Source organism: Mus pahari, chromosome 16 (genome assembly GCF_900095145.1).
Source record: "Mus pahari chromosome 16, PAHARI_EIJ_v1.1, whole genome shotgun sequence".
Lineage (NCBI taxonomy): Eukaryota > Metazoa > Chordata > Mammalia > Rodentia > Muridae > Mus > Mus pahari.
Genome location: NC_034605.1, coordinates 17,526,132 through 17,544,349, shown reverse-complemented (window position 1 = coordinate 17,544,349; position 18,218 = coordinate 17,526,132). Strand labels below are relative to the sequence as shown.

The 18,218-nt window shown below is 37.0% G+C and overlaps 1 protein-coding gene across 3 annotated transcripts in view; it reads right to left on the bottom strand.

The window, feature by feature from the left end:
- The window catches only part of Lyst (lysosomal trafficking regulator), a 176,466-nt gene that overhangs the window by 73,911 nt on the left and 84,337 nt on the right, over positions 1 to 18,218 (bottom strand). For all 3 annotated transcript variants that reach the window (XM_029547347.1, XM_029547346.1, XM_021215502.2), the window contains exons 18-24: positions 15,452 to 15,625; positions 10,159 to 10,308; positions 8,905 to 9,042; positions 6,674 to 6,872; positions 5,648 to 5,779; positions 1,471 to 2,086; positions 350 to 527 (exon numbers count right to left, since the gene is read on the bottom strand). In XM_029547347.1, coding sequence (XP_029403207.1) covers positions 350 to 527; positions 1,471 to 2,086; positions 5,648 to 5,779; positions 6,674 to 6,872; positions 8,905 to 9,042; positions 10,159 to 10,308; positions 15,452 to 15,625 — 1,587 coding nt within the window. The remainder of the gene's footprint in view (positions 1 to 349; positions 528 to 1,470; positions 2,087 to 5,647; positions 5,780 to 6,673; positions 6,873 to 8,904; positions 9,043 to 10,158; positions 10,309 to 15,451; positions 15,626 to 18,218) is intronic.

The following is an 18,218-nucleotide window of genomic DNA, read 5'->3' as shown; positions in this document are numbered from 1 at the left end:
TTTTAAATAACTGTTTATTTTAACTTTTATTTTATGTATATGGGTGTCTTATCTGCATGTATGTCTATAAACTGTGTTTCTGGTGCCTGCAGAGGCCAGGAATGGGTAGCAGATGCCCTAGAACTGAAATTGCAGATGATTGTGGACCACTATATAGGTGCTGAGAATTGAACCTCGGTCCCCTGTAAGAGCAGCCCAATAATTTTAACTACTAAGCCATCTCTCCAAGCCCAATAGTTCACTATTATTCAATATGAAATAAGCTTTAAGTCTTAACATATACTAAACAAATTATGCACATAATCATATATTCCTGATGAAAACATCACTTATTAGTTCTTGCCCTTACTTTAATTACTCCTTGCTGGATAGCAGGTGATGGGTGGTTAACAAGGACTAGAAGAATATCTGCTTGAATAATCCTGTCCATCACATCTTCAAGCATAGCATCAGGCAGGACAAGAAGAACCCCACTTAAGAGTTCATATAATCCACAGCAGATAGGTATCAAACAGTCTTCAATGACACTGTGACAAAAACCAGAAAAGTCTTACTAACACAGCATCAGAAAAAAAGGCACATGAACAATACCCTAGGAGCCACAATGAGTAACAACTTTAACATGACAAGACAAATGCTCAGAAGGTTTAAAAATGTTTCCTAATTTAAACATGATTAACAAACTTGCCTTTTAAGATAGGGGTTTTTCTAGCAGACAGTATACTAAAATACAGTAGTCATGACCACATATGCTACTTAAAATATTTGAAGTTAAATATCCAGGTCCTGCACAACTCCACATTAAGTCAACAGCCCAACGTGGAAGGAGGAGGAGCTTATGATTCTTTACCCCTAACTAAGCATCTATGGACAGCCAATGGCTTCTGAAGGAAGGTCAGTATTTTTAAGAGGTGTGGCCCATCGTAGGCTGACCACTCTCCAGTGGATGGCAACATACTCATGAGTATATATGCTGCACAAATTGGACATGGTGGATTATTTAAAAAAAAAAAAACAGAGAGAGAACATGAAATGGGGAGTGGATAAAGATAGAGAACAGAAGTGTATCTTAGAGATGTTTAGAGGTATAAGAAATTCTCAAAGAATTAACAAATAAAATATATTTAGAAAAAATAATTGAGGCTCTCAGTTGCTCTTGCTGTATTTCAAATGTCCCACGGTGAACACTTCATTACTACAAAAAGTTTCATCATGCAGGATCCCAGACACTACCTAAAAACATCAATCTGATAACTTCTCTGCACTTAGGATTTTCCTGTCTAATAAATCACAAGAGAGATTTTTCTTACAGAATTATCTGGCTTTTGGGTGAGTATAGAATTCAGTATTATCTAACAATGAAATAAATGAGAAGAAATCTTTCTGCTTGGTATGAATGTAATATGATCAGAAGTGGCATAATGAAGACATTTCTAGTGCAGGGATTCTGAGGCAAGAAAACATGAGTACCTGTGGGTGCTTGTGGCTCGGTTGTAGCTTGACTCATAAGCAGGAGAAAAGGTAAAGTTTTCCCAGTCATCAGCATTCCTATCAACAAGACTTGGCCACCTGCTAGCAACTGCAGATCCATTCTGAGAGGGAAATGCAAGCCCAAGGCTTGCAACAGTGCTGTGGCTTCGCTGGAATGAGGCCAGTCCCTTGAGGTTGTCAGGTCGACGTGGATAAGACTCATCCCCAGGACTGTCATCATCTGATCTGGACTCTGTTCCCACATCTTTGTGATCTACTCTGGCCCTGGGAAACCTCAGTGATCCTCTGGAAACCCCGTTGGCAGAGGCCTGGGCTGCAAGAAGAACCTCCATTTCACAAACAGTCTTTGCAGACTCACAGCTGCTGATGAATGGGTCCTCTTTGCTTGTTTTCAGTGTGTAGGGTCTCCCTAAAGGATTCCGTTTCTCTGGGTTGGCATCTGCAATATTTTGTAACTTGTCAATACTAAAACCCAAACTTCCAGCCAGTTTTTGTGCTTGTATTAGTGGTAAATAAGTAGGAAATGCTGGTAGACTTCTAGATCGAACCATCTGAGCAGTCATCTGCTGTGGAACAATATTGGAAGAACTGGTTCCTAGTAAATGTAGACAGAAAAATAGTACTTAAAAATCTACTAAACAAATCAACAAGGTAGATAAACTCTTAACCAGATTAACCAGAGGGCACAGAGACAGTATCCAAATTAATAAAATCAGAAATGAAAAGGGAGACATAACAACGAAGTATATCTTAAAATAACTATTCTGTTGGTTGAATATCAATAGCTGAAAGCATTAAAATCATGTTCTACAAACATCATGGAAATATTGATAATTTTTCTCACTGTGCTTGAAATTAGCATTTTCTTTTTTTAATTTTTTATTATTATTTTCTTTATTTACATTTCAAATGCTATCCCAAAAGTTCCCTATTGCCCGCCCCCCGCCCCTGCTCCCCTACCCACCCACTCCTACTACTTGGCTCTGGCCTTCACCTGTGCTGAGTCATATAAAGTTTGCAAGACCAAGAGGCCTCTCTTCCCAATGATGGCCGATTAGGCCATCTTCTGCTACATATGCAGCTAGAGACACGAGCTCAGGGGGTACTGGTTAGTTCATATTGTTTTTGCACCTACAGGGTTGCAGCCCCCTTCAGCTCTTTAGTTACTTTCTCTGATTCCTCCAGTGGGGACCCTGTGTTCCATCCAATAGCTGACTGTGAGCATCCACTTCTGTGTTTGCCACGTAGCATTTTCTTAATGTTTAACTTCAAAGAGATTTTGCTATTTTGAAAATTTTAAAATATACTTACCGATAAAATAATTTCTCTCTTAGAAACACTGATAACCTTTTTTAAGTAAACTGATTGTTAGACAATGTACACAGATATGTAATGCATTTTAAATACTCTCTCATTATGTCAGGTGGTATATAAGGGTCATATAAGGGCTTCTGAATATATTTCTTAATGATTCATTTTTAATATTTTATGCTCTTTTACTATGCTTAACTCCCAAAGAATATTTTGTATGTTTTGAAACAATTTAGTATTCAACATTAGATATAGGATCCTCAGTTATAGATAGTATTAAATGTTCATTAATGATATTTTTAGGGTATGAAAGGATATGAATATAAGAGTTGAACAAATTTTTTATGTATTATTCTCAAAACACTCAATATTATTAATATGTTTGATGTATAAAATGCATTTAAATAATAATTAAGAAAAAAAATCTACTAAACAGCACCACTTGTCTTCTAAAGTCACAACCATGCCACAGCCCACCTTACCTTACACCTCTCAAGAATTATAAATGATAATTTTCCTAGCCAAAAAATGCTTAAAGTTCATATGTGCCCAAACTATTTTTCTTTTAACTACATTTTTAAGCTTTCAAAGACATGTCATTTCCTGTTTTATTAATAAAGTACGGATGGCACAGCTTGAAATCATTAGGATTAATGGTTCAGAAATTAGATAAATTAGAGTGCAATTTAATTTCCTTAGGCCAGAAACAAGGTACAAACAAGACAAAGTGGAAAGAGCTCAGGTTTTGCAAGAAGCCATGACTAATTCAAATAAAAGTTCTATTAGTTCAGAGGTCACAGGTAAATCACTGATTTACTATATAAGTGGTAGTTTCTGAAAATGTACAATAAGAGTTCAAAAATATCAACTCTTCAGAGAATTTTTAAGGATGAAGAAAACTCATGTGTGTGTGATACACGTGATATTGTGCCTGGACTGTAACAGGTGCTTAATAAAAGGTGGTAATTGTCATTATTGGACAATCGGCCCTCAGACTATTTCTGTTCTTTCTCCTCTATTTCTGCAGTTACTTACTAAGGAGAAATAATCACCCCTCTTCTTCACAGCTCTCCAATGTAATGGTGATAACACTATGCTAAGGAGACCAGAAAGATCCCTTATGAGCATAGGACAGATTACCCAAAATGTGGCTGTGAACCAGCAACAATGGAGCAGCAGCACCAGGCCAATAGCTAAGAATTTATATTCTCAGGCTCTGGCCTAAACCTGTTCTTCAAGAATACAAGAAAAGAATAAAGAGGTACACAGGAACCTGTGTTTGAGTGAGCCTATCAGGTGCTTGTATGCATGTTCACGTTTTATAACTATGATAGAGTAAATAGCTTCTGAAAGAACTATTTTAGAGGTAAAGCTTTGTGCCGATAAAACAGATACACAGCTTGGAACTCTTTCCTAGTAATTTCTTGATTTTGGCTGGCAGGCTAAAGTTACTAAAAGATTGTTCAAATAATCCAGAAAAATGGGGCATGACTATATTTGAAAATATTTCAGAATGATACAATTTTTTAAAAAGACATTTCCTATAAAATACTAGATGAAACTAATAAAACATAGCCTTAAAATATTATAACAAATGACTATTAAAACAAACTACCCTGGATGTAGGGTTGGTAAGGTATTTTTTCTGAGTCTGTAGGTTGCCCTTTTGTCCTATTGACGGTGTCCTTTGCCTTATAGAAGCTTTTCAGCTTCATGAGGTCCCAATCGTCAATTGTTGCTCTTAGAGCCTGAGCCATTGATGTTCTGTTCAGAAAAATTTCCCCTGTGCCAATGTGTTCCAGGCTTTTCCCACTTTCTCTTCTGTTAAATTCAGAGAGAATAACTGAAATGATTTAGAAAACAAACACATTTGGGGGGGCTGGTGAGATGGCTCAGTGGGTAAGAGCACTGACTGCTCTTCCAAAGGTCCTGAGTTCAAATCCCAGCAACCACACGGTGGCTCATAACCATCCATAGTGAGATATGACACCCTCTTCTGATGAGTCTGAAGACAGCTACAGTGTACTTACATATAATAATAAATAAAATCTTTAAAAAAAAAAGAAAAGAAACACAATTGGAGATTAACACCCATACATCTTGTCCTGCTTTCCTGTAGCTCTACTTTGCCTCCAAGACTTAATAGCTGCTTACAGTAGAGTAGAAGATACGGCTGTCCTGAAGGTAAAGAGGACAGCTGCTGGGATGAGAAACACCAGTTCATGTCCAGGATATCACACACACTATGTACTCTATTAAGAATAATTAAGAAAATAGGAAATCACTATGAGCTTAAAGACTTAAATACTCATTCTATGGAGAAAGAAAAGAGAATATCTCTGTGCATACAGCAATGCTGGGGCAAGCATTTAAAGCAGTGAAGCTGGCTGGCTGGGAACCACAGTTGGGCTTTTCAAGTCAACAGCCACAGGCTCAGATACTTAAGACAGCATAAAGAAACTGCTGCGTTTCTGGCTAATACCATAGCAGCCCAGGGAACTGAGGCAGTGTCAGAGAAGCCACAGACAGGAAGGAGGTTGATAGAGTGGGTCAAAGGGATGACTGCCTCCTCTTCTAGCTACCAGAACTTACAAGTGGATCTTCATTTTAGAAGGAGGGCTAAAATCCCTTCTCCCACATTCCCCTCTCACTCTCATGTCCTGAATGTATTTGTGTTTTTGTGTGTGTGTACACAAATTCATTTTGACAGATAAAATTGGATTCTTTAAACATACTTTGGACTAGATACCATTATGTTATACTGCTACAATAAGCACAATTTAATATCCATGAATATTCATAACTGAAATAATATGAGCGGTAGTTTAATCTTTGCTATTATTACCTTCAGGAGGAGATGCAGTAAAGGCAGACGGGCTTATTACCAGAAATCCAGGGCTGGGAAAGGCTTGCCCTCCACTGCTAGAATGCCTCAGGTACATGATTGACTGCACTTTCTCCTGAAAGATCTTGCCATCTGGAATTCAAAATGGTTTTGAGACAGCAAAAATTTTAAAATAGGGTAAAACAACAACAACAACAAAAACCTTTAAAAGTAAATCATTAAACATGAATTTTGACAAAAATATATTCAAAGAGAAACAAATAAGGCCTGCTCCATAGTATCAAATATAGTATGTAAGTATTCCCTTTATAATTTCTCACTTTGGATTTTGTGACTGTTAACTTCTACATTCTTTGAATTCCAACTGTCTTATCAATTATTTCTGTAGTTTCACATTTTACAGTTCCCCTTTACTGTGTAATTCTGATCTCTCAAAAATAGAATGTTTACCTGTTTATTCCTTGAATAAGAATTGTGTCATACGCCTATATATTAGATTTTTAAATTTTAATTTATATGTATGTATATTAGCTCTCACATGTATACCTAGAACCTGTAAAAGTCAAAAGAAGGTATCAGATCCCTTGGAGCTAGAGTTATAGGCAGCAGTAGGTAGGTGCTGGAAGCTGAACTTAGACCCTTTGAAAGAGCAGCAAGTGCTCTTAGCCACTGAGCCATCTCTCCAGCCTGTGTCTTATATTTTTATGAATTCTCTTCAGTATGTGATATGAATCCTAAGTAATATTTTCAGTTTAATCATCCTTTTCAGGTTCACACTGAAGTTTTCCATCTTGACTTTTTAAATGTACCATCAACACACAACTACATTATCCTTTTTGCTCTAATTCACACCTTCTGTTTATTCTCTGTATCTATCCAGTAACTCACTGCCTTTTATCCACCATCATACAATTAGGGCTTTTTTCCAGCACAGAGAGACCATTCAGTAAATATCAAAACAAATATGGATCGGCAGGAAAAAGACAAGAGTAGAAATGGCTACAATCTAACAATGACTTTACTCACCTATGTGCAAAGAGAAGTAGAAGTTTGTGGGGTTGTGACAAACGTAAGTATTAGTAGGAGGGTGTACTGCTAACAGGAAATTGAAGATAACTGTCAATAATTCCAAGTCTGGAGGAGAACCAAGGACTTCTGCAATGATTTTCACAAATGATCTACAAACTTCTCGGGGCATGGATGTAAGCTGCCCCTCTCTGTGTTCCTGTAAAAATAAAAGCCAAAATCTCTCTAGATTTAAAGAACTGTCAACTAATATTTTTTTATTTAAACAAAATAGCCCTTTAAAAACCATTATTAGTGTTGGAGGTGCATATGTAGAAGTCTGAAGACACCTTTGTGGAGTTGGTTCTCTCCCACTTTAATGTAGTTCTGGGGATCGGATTCAGGTCATCAGGCCCATATGGCAAGCACCCTACCTGCCAAGTCATCTCACTGATATTCTTCTTAAGATAGAATATTGTTGGTTTGCCACTCTAGTCTAACTCATATTTAACATTAATTTGAAGTACTACTTCTCAACCCCAGTGATTTTTGCCATTAAAAATTAATTACAAGTGATGGCAGTTTAATTCTAGCCCTCTTAATTTAGTTAACTGAGCCAAGTGATACTGCAGAATTCATGTCCAAGTGTGCAATGTGGCCCCACACTTATATTAACATTGCTATACTGTCTCTTTATCTATATGAATATGCTAACACTAGCATGCATGCTCATTTTACAAATTCAATAACACCACAGAGAAACCCTGTCTTGAAAAACAACAACAAAAATTTTTTTTTCAAGGATATAAACTCTTAGAACAGCACCTCAGACACTAAGCCATCTTGTAATTCAAAATGCTGTAGACCAGAACAGCTTAGGATTTCAGGTTTTTGGATTTGGAGGATATTTGTACAGACTTTATAGATGAGGATCTGAAAGCCCCAAATCAGAAATGTTCCAAACTGAATGTTTTTTGTTTTTTTTTTTAGTGCATAAAGCCATAAAAATCTTAGTTCTTTTAATACTAGCATCACTGTTAGTACTGTTACCCACTATGGCTACTAGATCTGCATGGACCTCTTGTAATACAGCAAACAAGTTACAGCAATATCCTGTGCCCCAGCTTACGGATAAGCCCCAGCTTATCTCACAATGGTTATTACAGTGGTCTATCTTTCACTTCTAGAATATGGGCTTAAATGGTTATTTGACTAGCTTGAACCACACAAAGAAACAAATAATTGTGCAACTATGACCAAACACAGGCCCCCAGCTTCTTTGTGCTATGCTACCAACTGCTTGGATTATAGAACTTAGTAGGATGTCATGCCTTACTAAAAATAGAGGCTGTCATAACGTGTTTATGTCCTTAAACTCCATCTCCTCAGAGGCTAGTAATTAACCTCCCGATTAAGGGCACAGAATATAAAACAGCCTTGTCTTCTGTCTCCCTATGTCCAAATATGATACATAGTTGTCCCTCCACTCCATTTACTGTTATGTACTGCTGAATCAGAGTACTTAAAAGGGGAATTGTTAATTTTGAGACAATTTAGTCATCAGATCACACAGACCCCTTTGGGGTATTGTCATAGTATTTGGATTTTAACCCACCTATACAATAAAGGTGTCAGGCTATAGGAACAAAAGTACTGGCCTCATGAAATATTAAAGATCCCACAGAACGTCTGGACTTATCTCACTTGACAAGATCAACATGTTTCAAACACTAAAAACAAAAACAAATCCTTGGAAATAGTCCGATATACCAACCAAGCAGATAAAAGGGCATTTGTAAAGGCAGATCACAGTACAGACATAGTACATGAGTTAGTGTCACTTTTAACATAGTATTTTAGATATATATCCATGTTGCTAGTTAACATAAAATAGACTATAAGTTTTATTTATTAAAAGCATACATATGTGTAAGTTGTTGTTAAAGACTATATAGTGAGTTAGGGATCAATAACAGTTGAGGTTCAGGAAGCCACAAAATTATTATATTCCAATACAAAGAAACATGCAGAAATTTAGTAGCTGTTCTCTGTAGTTTGATTTAGAGAAGAATGACAGTGTAAATAATGACCAGGAGGCAAGAGCTGAAAGAAAACATGCTTACAGAGTAAATAAGATAAAAGACAGAAAAAAATTCCCATTGACTTGTGAAACTCGGATGTACACAGCAGTAGGTTATTAACTAGAAGCAACTGCAGAAGCCATCTCTGCAGAGAAGCTACATGAAAAATACCTGTAAAACCTGACAAGTCAGTAGGAAGTGGTGAACTATGTGGGCGTTCAGCAACTGCTTAATATTAAACTGCTGCTGGTGGTGCTCTACCCGGATGAGGACTTCCAAAGCTGCTAGCAGAGTCTCCCACACACCTTGCTGAGAAAATAAACACGCACCAATTAGCACACAGTTAGAAAAACATGCTGTGGGCCTCTTAGAAGACTAGAAACATAACTACTTAACACACCGTGCATAGTCTACTTCAAAGATTGAGTCTGTTAGTGTGAAGGAGAAAGTAAGTCTTAAAATTTATTCCACTCAGCTCATCATTACCTCAGGAAGTTCAAAGCTTTACACAGGGAACACACTTCTGGATTTACATTTAAAATTAACATTACACTGAAGCAGCAAAATTATCCTTTCCTCCAGAATGATCAGCGATTGTTAAAAATATTTTTTTTTTTTTTTTTTAGTTTTAAACTTAATAATTTTAATTGTCTTTTTCAAAACATTTCAGCCTTATACTTCTTTTACAAATTATGCAAACATGCTTTAACTTCATTTTTTCCATATTGCATGGCATTATTTTTGAGTAAGTGTTGTACAAAATATAAGCATAAATATTTATTGCTTTCTACAATTTTATTGCTTTTTAATTTCTATGAATTAAACTTTGGGTGGATAACATAAAGATACCTTGAATCTATAAACTTGAGTGTTAATTCCTGAATATCATCATTGTACAAATTAAAAATATTTTTTACTGATTATTTAATACTTTCATGCATGCATCTAATGTATTTTGATCATATTCACACTCCTCTGCTAACTCCTTCTAGATGCACCTCACCTCTTCTCTATCTCATGTCCTTTAAAAATGCTTATTTAGATGATTATATAATTTAAATATTCCTCAACCTCAGAAGAGTAAAAACCATCATGAATGAATCCAGGGGGCATTATACTAATATAATCACAAAGAAACAAATATTACACGATTCCACTTATACGAGATACTTAAGAGTAGTTAGCATCACAAACCCCAAAATACCATGGTAGTTGTGAGGATAGGGAGAGGAAAAGAGGCCTGGTGGGTCCAGAGCTCTGCCTTTATAATATGGAAACTATGGGGGTGGTTATGGTGACGGCTATGTAATCTCTGAATGCAAGCGATGCTTCTGAGTAAGGTACTTAAAAAGACCAGGGTAAGCAGACCAAAGGCTTATGTACTTTACAACAACACACAGATGAAATAAAAGTTGCATTGCATACCTCTGCCTTATTCCATATCTTCCAGTCAAGTAACAGCTCCTGCAACAGTTTAACATCTTGGATTATAGCATGGGACTCAACATCCAGCTTCAATTCTCCATGCTCACTGATGTGGATAACTTCTTCACCACAGCAACCTTCAAGGAGGGTCTACAGAAAATTCATATTAGTGTAAAATTCAGTCATAACTGATTAACTAAATGTATGATGTTTACCAGAATTATCAAACTTTTTAGCTCAGCAATCATACCATCAAATTTAAAAAAAACTAGAAAAATTAAACATTTCTCCAAATATCTGTATTATAAAGCAATTCAACTTAGTTGCAAATCATAAATTTTCAAACATTTATGATTATTTTTATTTCAAACACAGGGTAAAACACCTACAACTCATCTTGATTTTTAATTTTTTGCAGTGCTAGGGATGGAACCCATGGTGTGTGTATTATAGATACTAAGCAAACTTCAAGCTCTTCATTTATCCTTCTTGTCGCTCTGAGTTCACATCCCAGTATTTACTAATGTGTGACTCTGTAACAGATCTTTATCTCTCTATGCTTCTGTTGTTATCCCTACAGCATGGGAAGATGTAGAAAGAATATAAACACTACATTCGAAGCTGGAAAGAATGTTAATTTGTGTAGTTTAGACTGTTTGATCCTCCAGACAACCTTGTGAGGTATAAATGACTGTGATGCTGTCACCACCACTGTCACCACCACCACCGTCACCACCACTGTCACCAACAACAACAACCACAAACACTAACAATAACAAAATAACAGAAATCAACAATCACTGGTAATTGATAACTCTCAACATCAAGGCTCTCACTTCCCTAATCTTCCTATAAAAGTCCTGGAGAGATCAGGGATAAAGGGACACACCTAAAATATAATAAAGGCAACATACAGCAAGCTGATAGCAACATCAAATTAAGTGGAAAGAAACTCAAAGCAATTCCACTGAAATCAGTGGCAAGATAAAGGTGTCCACTTTTTCCATATCTGTCCAGTATACTACTTAAAGTTTAGTTAGAGCAATAAGACAACTGAAGGAGACCAAGGGGATACAAATTGGAGAGAAAAAAGTTAAAGTATTATTAATGTATGCTGGATGTCCTAGTCCCAATTTCAAGTTCTACTACAGAGCAATAGTAATTAAAAATCCACACGACATTGGCAGAAAAATAGACATGCTGGTCAGCGGAACTGAACTGAAGATGCAGACATAAATCCACACACATAAGGGCATCTGATTTTTGATAAAGAATTCAAAAATACACACAGGGAAAAAGCATCTTCAATAAATGATGCTGGTCTAACTAGATATCTGCATGTAGAAAAACACAAATAGATCCATATTTATGACCCACACAAAACTCAAGGCCAAGTAGACAAAACTCAAGGCCAAGTAGATCAAAGACCTTAACATAAAACCAGATACACTAAACTGATAGAAGTGAAAGTGGGAAATATTCTCCAACACAATAGAACAGGAAAGTACTTCCTGAGCAGAACCCCAATAGTGCAACCAAGATCAACAATAAGTGGGAAAATTCCTAAACAAACAGCAATGGCTTGTGCTGTAAGATCAAGAATCGACAAATGGGACCTCATAAAACTGCAAAGCTTCTGTAGGGCAAAAGACACTGTCGACAAGACAAAAAGGCCACCAACAGATTGGGAAAGGATTTTTACCAACCCTAAATCTGATAGGGGACTAATTTCCAATATATACAAAGAGCTCAAGAAGCTGGACTCCAGAAATTCAAATAACCCCATTAAAAAATGGGGTACAGAGCTAAACAAAGAATTCTCAACTGAGGAATACTGAAGGGCTGAGAAACACCTGAAAAACTGTTCAACATATCAGGGAAATGCAAATCAAAACAACCCTGAGATTCCACGTCATACCAGTCAGAATGGCGAAGATCAAAAATTCAGGCGACAGCAGATGCTGGCGAGGATGTGGAGAAAGAGGAACACTCCTCCATTGTTGGTNGGATTGCAAGCTTGTACAACCACTCTGGAAATCAGTCTGGCAGTTCCTCAGAAAACTGGACATAGTACTACNGGGAAATCCAGCAATACCTCTCCTTGGTATATACCCAGAAGATGTTACAACTGGTAATAAGAACACATGCTCCACTATGTTCATAGCAGCCCTATTTATAATAGCCAGAAGCTAGAAAGAACCCAGATGTCCCTCAACAGAGGAATGGATACAGAAAATGTGGTACATTTACACAATGGAGTACTACTCAGCTATTAAAAACAATGAATTTATGAAATTCTTGGGCAAATGAATGTATCTGGAGGATATCATCCTGAGTGAGGTAACCCAATCACAAAAGAAGTCACTTGATATGCACTCACTGATAAGTGGATATTAGACCAGAAACTTAGAATACCCAAGATACAACTTGCAAAACACAAGAAAACCAAAAAGAGGGAAGACCAAGGTGTGGATACTTCATTCCTCCTTAGAATAGGGAACAAAATACCCATGGAAGGAGTTACAGAGACAAAGTTTGGAGCTAAGACGAAAGGATGGACCATCCAGAGACTACCGCACCTGGGGATCCATCCCATAATCAGCCACCAAACACAGACACTATTGCATATGCCAGCAAGATTTTGCTGAAAGGACCCTGATACAGCTGTGTGAGGCTATGCCAGTGTGAGGCTATGCCAGTGCCTAGCAAATACAGAAGTGGATGCTCACAGTCATCTATTGGATGGAACACAGGGTCGCCAATGGAGGAGCTAGAGAAAGTACCCAAGGAGCTGAAGGGGTCTGCAACCCTGTAGGTGGAACAACAATATGAACTAACCAGTACCCCCTGAGCTCGTTTCTCTAGCTGCATATGTAGCAGAAGATGGCCTAGTCAGCCATCATTGGGAAGAGAGGCCCCTAGGTCTTGCAAACTTTATATACCCCAGTACAGGGGAAAGCCAGGGCCAAGAAGTGGGAATGGGTGGGTAGTGGAGCAGGGCATGGGGAGGGTATAGGGAACTTTCAGGATAGCATTTGAAATGTAAATAAAGAAAATATCTAATAAAAAAACCAAAACCAGTAAGTGGGACCTTGTGAACCTGAAAAGCTTCTGTATGGCAAAGGACAAGTCACTTAAAAGCATCAGCCTATAGACTGGGAAAAGATTTTATACTAACTCCATACTCAATATATATAAGAAACACAATATCAAAATTACAAATAATTTAGTTAAAAATGGGGAAAAGATCTAAACAGAGAATTCTCAATAGAGGAATCTTAAATGGCTGAAATACACTTAAAGAAATGGTCACCATCCTTAGCCATCAATAAAATGTAAATCTAAACTACTTTGAGATTCCATCTTACACCTGTCAGAATATAAAAAATAACAGTTCATGCTGGTGAGGATGTGGAGCAAGAGAAACACTCCTCCATCACTGGTGGGAGTACAAAAAATATTGAAATCAAAATAGCAGTTACTTAGAAAGTTGTAAATCAATTTCCCTCAAGATCCAGCTATACCACTCTTAAGCATATACCCAAAGGACACTTCATCCTACCACAAATACACTTGCTCAACTATGTTCACCTTGGCTTTATTCACAAGAGTCAGAAACTGGAAACAACCTAGATGGCCCTTAAGAGGAGAATGGATAAAGAAATTTACACAATGGAATAAATATTATTCAGTTGTCAAAAAAAATTATATCCTGAAATCTGCAGGCAAATAGAATTAGAAAAAAATCATTCTGAATGAGGTAAATCAGACCAAGAAAGATAAATATGGTATATTTTCATTTATAAGGTTATGTTAGTCACTAAGTAAATGATAACCAAACTATAATCCATAAACTCAGAGATGCTAGGTAAAGAGGAAGAGACCAGGGCGGGGGAATGCAGAAACCTCCTGAGGAAGAGGTGGAAAGAGTTAAGAGCCAGAGGGGATGGAGGATACCAGGAGAATAAGGTCTTTTAAATCAACCAAATAAAGTGCATATAAGATCACAGAAACTGAAGCAGCAAGCAGAGGGCCTACCTAGTCTACTGCCTTTCCTCTGCGTCTATCTTACAGCTATTAGCCTAGTGTTTCTGTGGAACTGCTAACTGTGAGAGTGAGTATCTCTGTCTCTTGTGCTTGCTTCGGAGACTCTTTCCCCCTGTTGTGTTGCCATGTAAAATTCAATATGATAGGTTTTTTATTTTTTTGCTTTATCTTATCATATTTTACTTTGTCATGTTTGGTTATCTCTTAGAAACCTGTTGTTTTTTGTTGTTGTTTTGGTTTTTTTTTTTTTCCTTATGAGAGACAGGAAAGGTGTGGATCTGGAGGAGAGAGGATGAGGAGGAACAGGGAGGAGTAGAAGGAGGAGAAACTATGATCATGATATGCTGTATGAGAAGAGAATTTATTTCTAGTAAGAAAATATAAAAAACAAAAAACCAAAAAAGAACAAGAGGATATGAAGTTGGGAGGCAGTCTTGTTGGGGTGGGGTCCAGGAGAGCCGGAAGGGAGAAGTAGGAAGTGGATCTGACCAAAGAATTTTATGTATATGTATGAAATTCTCAATAAGAAATAAAATATTATAGAACAAAATTTCAGAGCTGGGAAATGGCTCAGTTGGTAAAGCATCTTCCTCAAAAGAATGAGTACTTAGTCCAAAAACTATCGTAGGAGTGAGATGTGGCTATGCACACCTGTAACAACACTAAGGCAGGGCAGAGACCAGAAAATTTAGCCAAGCTGAACTTCAGGTTCAGTATGAAAGCCCTATCTCGGAAATTAAGTTGGAGAGCTGGAGGAAGGCACCTGACATCCACCTCTGCCCTCTGAGAACACACACATACACACACCTGTATGTGCACTCACATGCACACATCCACACTAACCAGTGCATACATATCCTAAGGCCCCCTACATACAAACATGACAAACAAGAACAAATTCTAACTGTAGCAACATGGGTTGACTGCAGTAGTACATCCCAGGGGGAACTATAACAAGTGTGAGAGTGAGATAAACAAGTTCATTAGCCACAGAACAAAGGGCTTGCCGTAAAATACATCTGTGTCTATTTAGACCTAAAATTCTTATGGTTTATTTTCTTCCTTTCTAAAATACTTAGAAAAAAGAAAAAAATATTATGGAAAGAATCAAAAGAGTATCAAGGTTTGACTACATAAACATTAATAAGTTTCCTTCACTTACTAGCAACATAAAATGATTATGGAAATTTTTGATAAAAGATATCACTGCATAGAAACAACAAGAACAAATTTTGTGAGGTAATACCTTCAAAATGTGAAAGCCAACAATGCATTTCTGCTTGACCAACACTTGGTGAATCATAGAAAGTCCATTACAATTTTCCAATTCATGTGTTCTCTGTTGGCTGTACTTAATTAAAGACAATATAACCCGCAGTGCTAATGCTTGAGTTTCTTCACAGCTACTAAGTTCAACAACCTGAAAACAAAAAGTAGATGTTTTTCTCTTAGTCTGTTAATAGTAAAAATTTAATGTATGTGATTATCTATAATATTGTCATATCAAGACATTTTTAATGCTTACACTATAACTTATTTGTATGTAAATATTAATTATTAAATATTAAATATTTAAAATTATGGATAAGTGAAACTGAAAATTATAAATTCCATTCTTTTTAATTTCTCAAATATATTAAAATGAACAAAGAGATAACACTGACAGCCTTAGAGATCACTAACATCTTATACTGAGTAATCTGAAATGGGATCAAAGAGTTTGAGTTTTCCATGGTCGATCAAGAAACAGGCTCAAGTGCAGTCAAGCGTCAGAGACACCCCCATTCCCATTACTGGGAGTCCCACAGGAACACCAAAGCACACGACCAGAAGGTATATACAGAGGACCTAGTTCAGACCCATACAGAGTCCGTGTTTGTCACTTCCATTTCTATGATCCCCTATGAGACCTGCTTAGTTGATTCTATGGCCGTGTTCCCACAGTACCATGTTCAGTTGTGATATGAGGGTTTGTGCCCAGACTTATTATATATGGTTAGGCCATGTTCAGTAGATATCGCTGAGAGCTTTCATTATTTTTTTAAAGGCAAACAGGAGGAATTGATCTGGGGGAGAAAGGAGGAACTTAGAGGAGTGGAGGGAGGGAAACTGTAGTCAGGATATACAGTATGAGAGAAGAATAAAAGTTAAAAAAAAATAAGCAGCACACCCAAGGACATCATGTGTTATGGGAGACATAAAGAAGTAAAGGGTACAATGTACCAGAGTGAGGGCTCCTGTGAAGTATAAAGATAAAGGCAAAAAGAAAAGCCACATCTTGTGCCTAGCAGCATAGATCAGGCAATGCCTCTGATACCTCTGACTTATAAGAACCAGGCATGATTATCACAGTAAAAGACAAAAGACAAGATTCAGATTTCTGTTGCACATACATTCAGGATCTTGCTCAGCACCCACGCATGACCCCTCTATTGGTTTAAGGAAGGCTGCACTAAGAAGGTAGCCTGAAGTGAAAGGCAGACTTGGCCTGAATATGGGGAACACAGGGATATGGGGAATGGGCACAGGGCACATCTAGAAAGGCACAGGCCTATCCTGGAACGCCTAAAGGTTCACATTTCTATTTGGCTTAAACAAACTAGGCTTAAAAGACAGGCTGTTTGTATAAGGCTTTTAGGAAAAATACATGTTATCTTTATAGGAAGCAGAATACTGAACACATTTTAAATTTTAAATGTGAAAACATAGTTTAAAAGTCTATTAGCAAGATCATAAATGTATGCACAGTAGAAATTAAATGTTTTCTTCTAGGATCCAATTATATTTACTACCTGGATAATATAGGAAAAAACCAAGGACATACATTTTGAAAATTACAATGTGTGAGATCACAAAAATCTATTCACCTAGATACTAGTTGGGGAAAGCAGTAGGAGGATGAATGACAAGACAGGAAACACATTAGGATAGAGAAGATGCTAGCAAGACTTTTATTAAAACTTTAACAAGAACAAATGCTGGGGCTGGAGAGATGGCTCAGTGGTTAAGAACACTGACTGCTCTTCCATAGGTCCTGAGTTCAATTTCCAGCAACCACACGGTTGCTCACAACCATCTATAATGAGATCTGGTGCCCTTTTCTGGTGTGTCTGAAGAGAACTACAATGTACTCACATACATAAAATAAATAAATAAATCTTAAAAAAAAAAAAAGAGCAAAAGCTGATACACCTTTGTGGCAAAATTAGATCAAAGGTGGCCTCATTAAAGGAAGCAAGTAAGTCCCTGAAGGACATAATGTGAAAATCTGATGATGTTTTAGAAGTACATTTAGGGATAAAATAAAATGATATTCTAAGGATAAAAGAAGATCAACATTGTCTTAAACAGGGATATAGACCTGAGGAAGTAGAAATTATATGTAGCAAAACAAGGTTATTTGTATCCAAATTGTGTTTTTCAGCAAACATTAAAATAGAAAGTATTAAATTATGGACTGCTCATTCTATATCAGGAAAGATACTCTTCCTGCCTATGAGTAGCTAAAGAGAGAAGATAAATAAATGGTTATTTTAAAATGATGCTTATAAACAAAGTTTTGTCTCTCTCTTTTTTATAAAAAGAAAACATCTTGAATGTAGAGAGATAACTCAATGGTTAAGGGAGCTTGCTGCTTTTTCAAAGGACTTGAGTTTGGTTCCTAGCACCCAAGTCAAGTGACACAGCACTAGCTTCTACCAGCATATACACATTTTATGTGAATACACACACAAACACATACACATAATTAAAATAGATAAATCATTTCAAAACATTTCCTTCATTTCATATATTTTCCTTTCCAAAGGTAATTTAAAAACTCACATATTAGCCAGGCGTGGTGGCGCACGCCTTTAATCCCAGCACTCGGGAGGCAGAGGCAGGCGAATTTCTGAGTTCGAGGCCAGCCTNTAAAACAACTCTAATGTAAGAGCTAAGACTAGAAACTGCTACGCCAGGCAGTGGTAATATATGCCTTTAATCCCAGCACTCGGGAGGCAGAGGCAGATGGG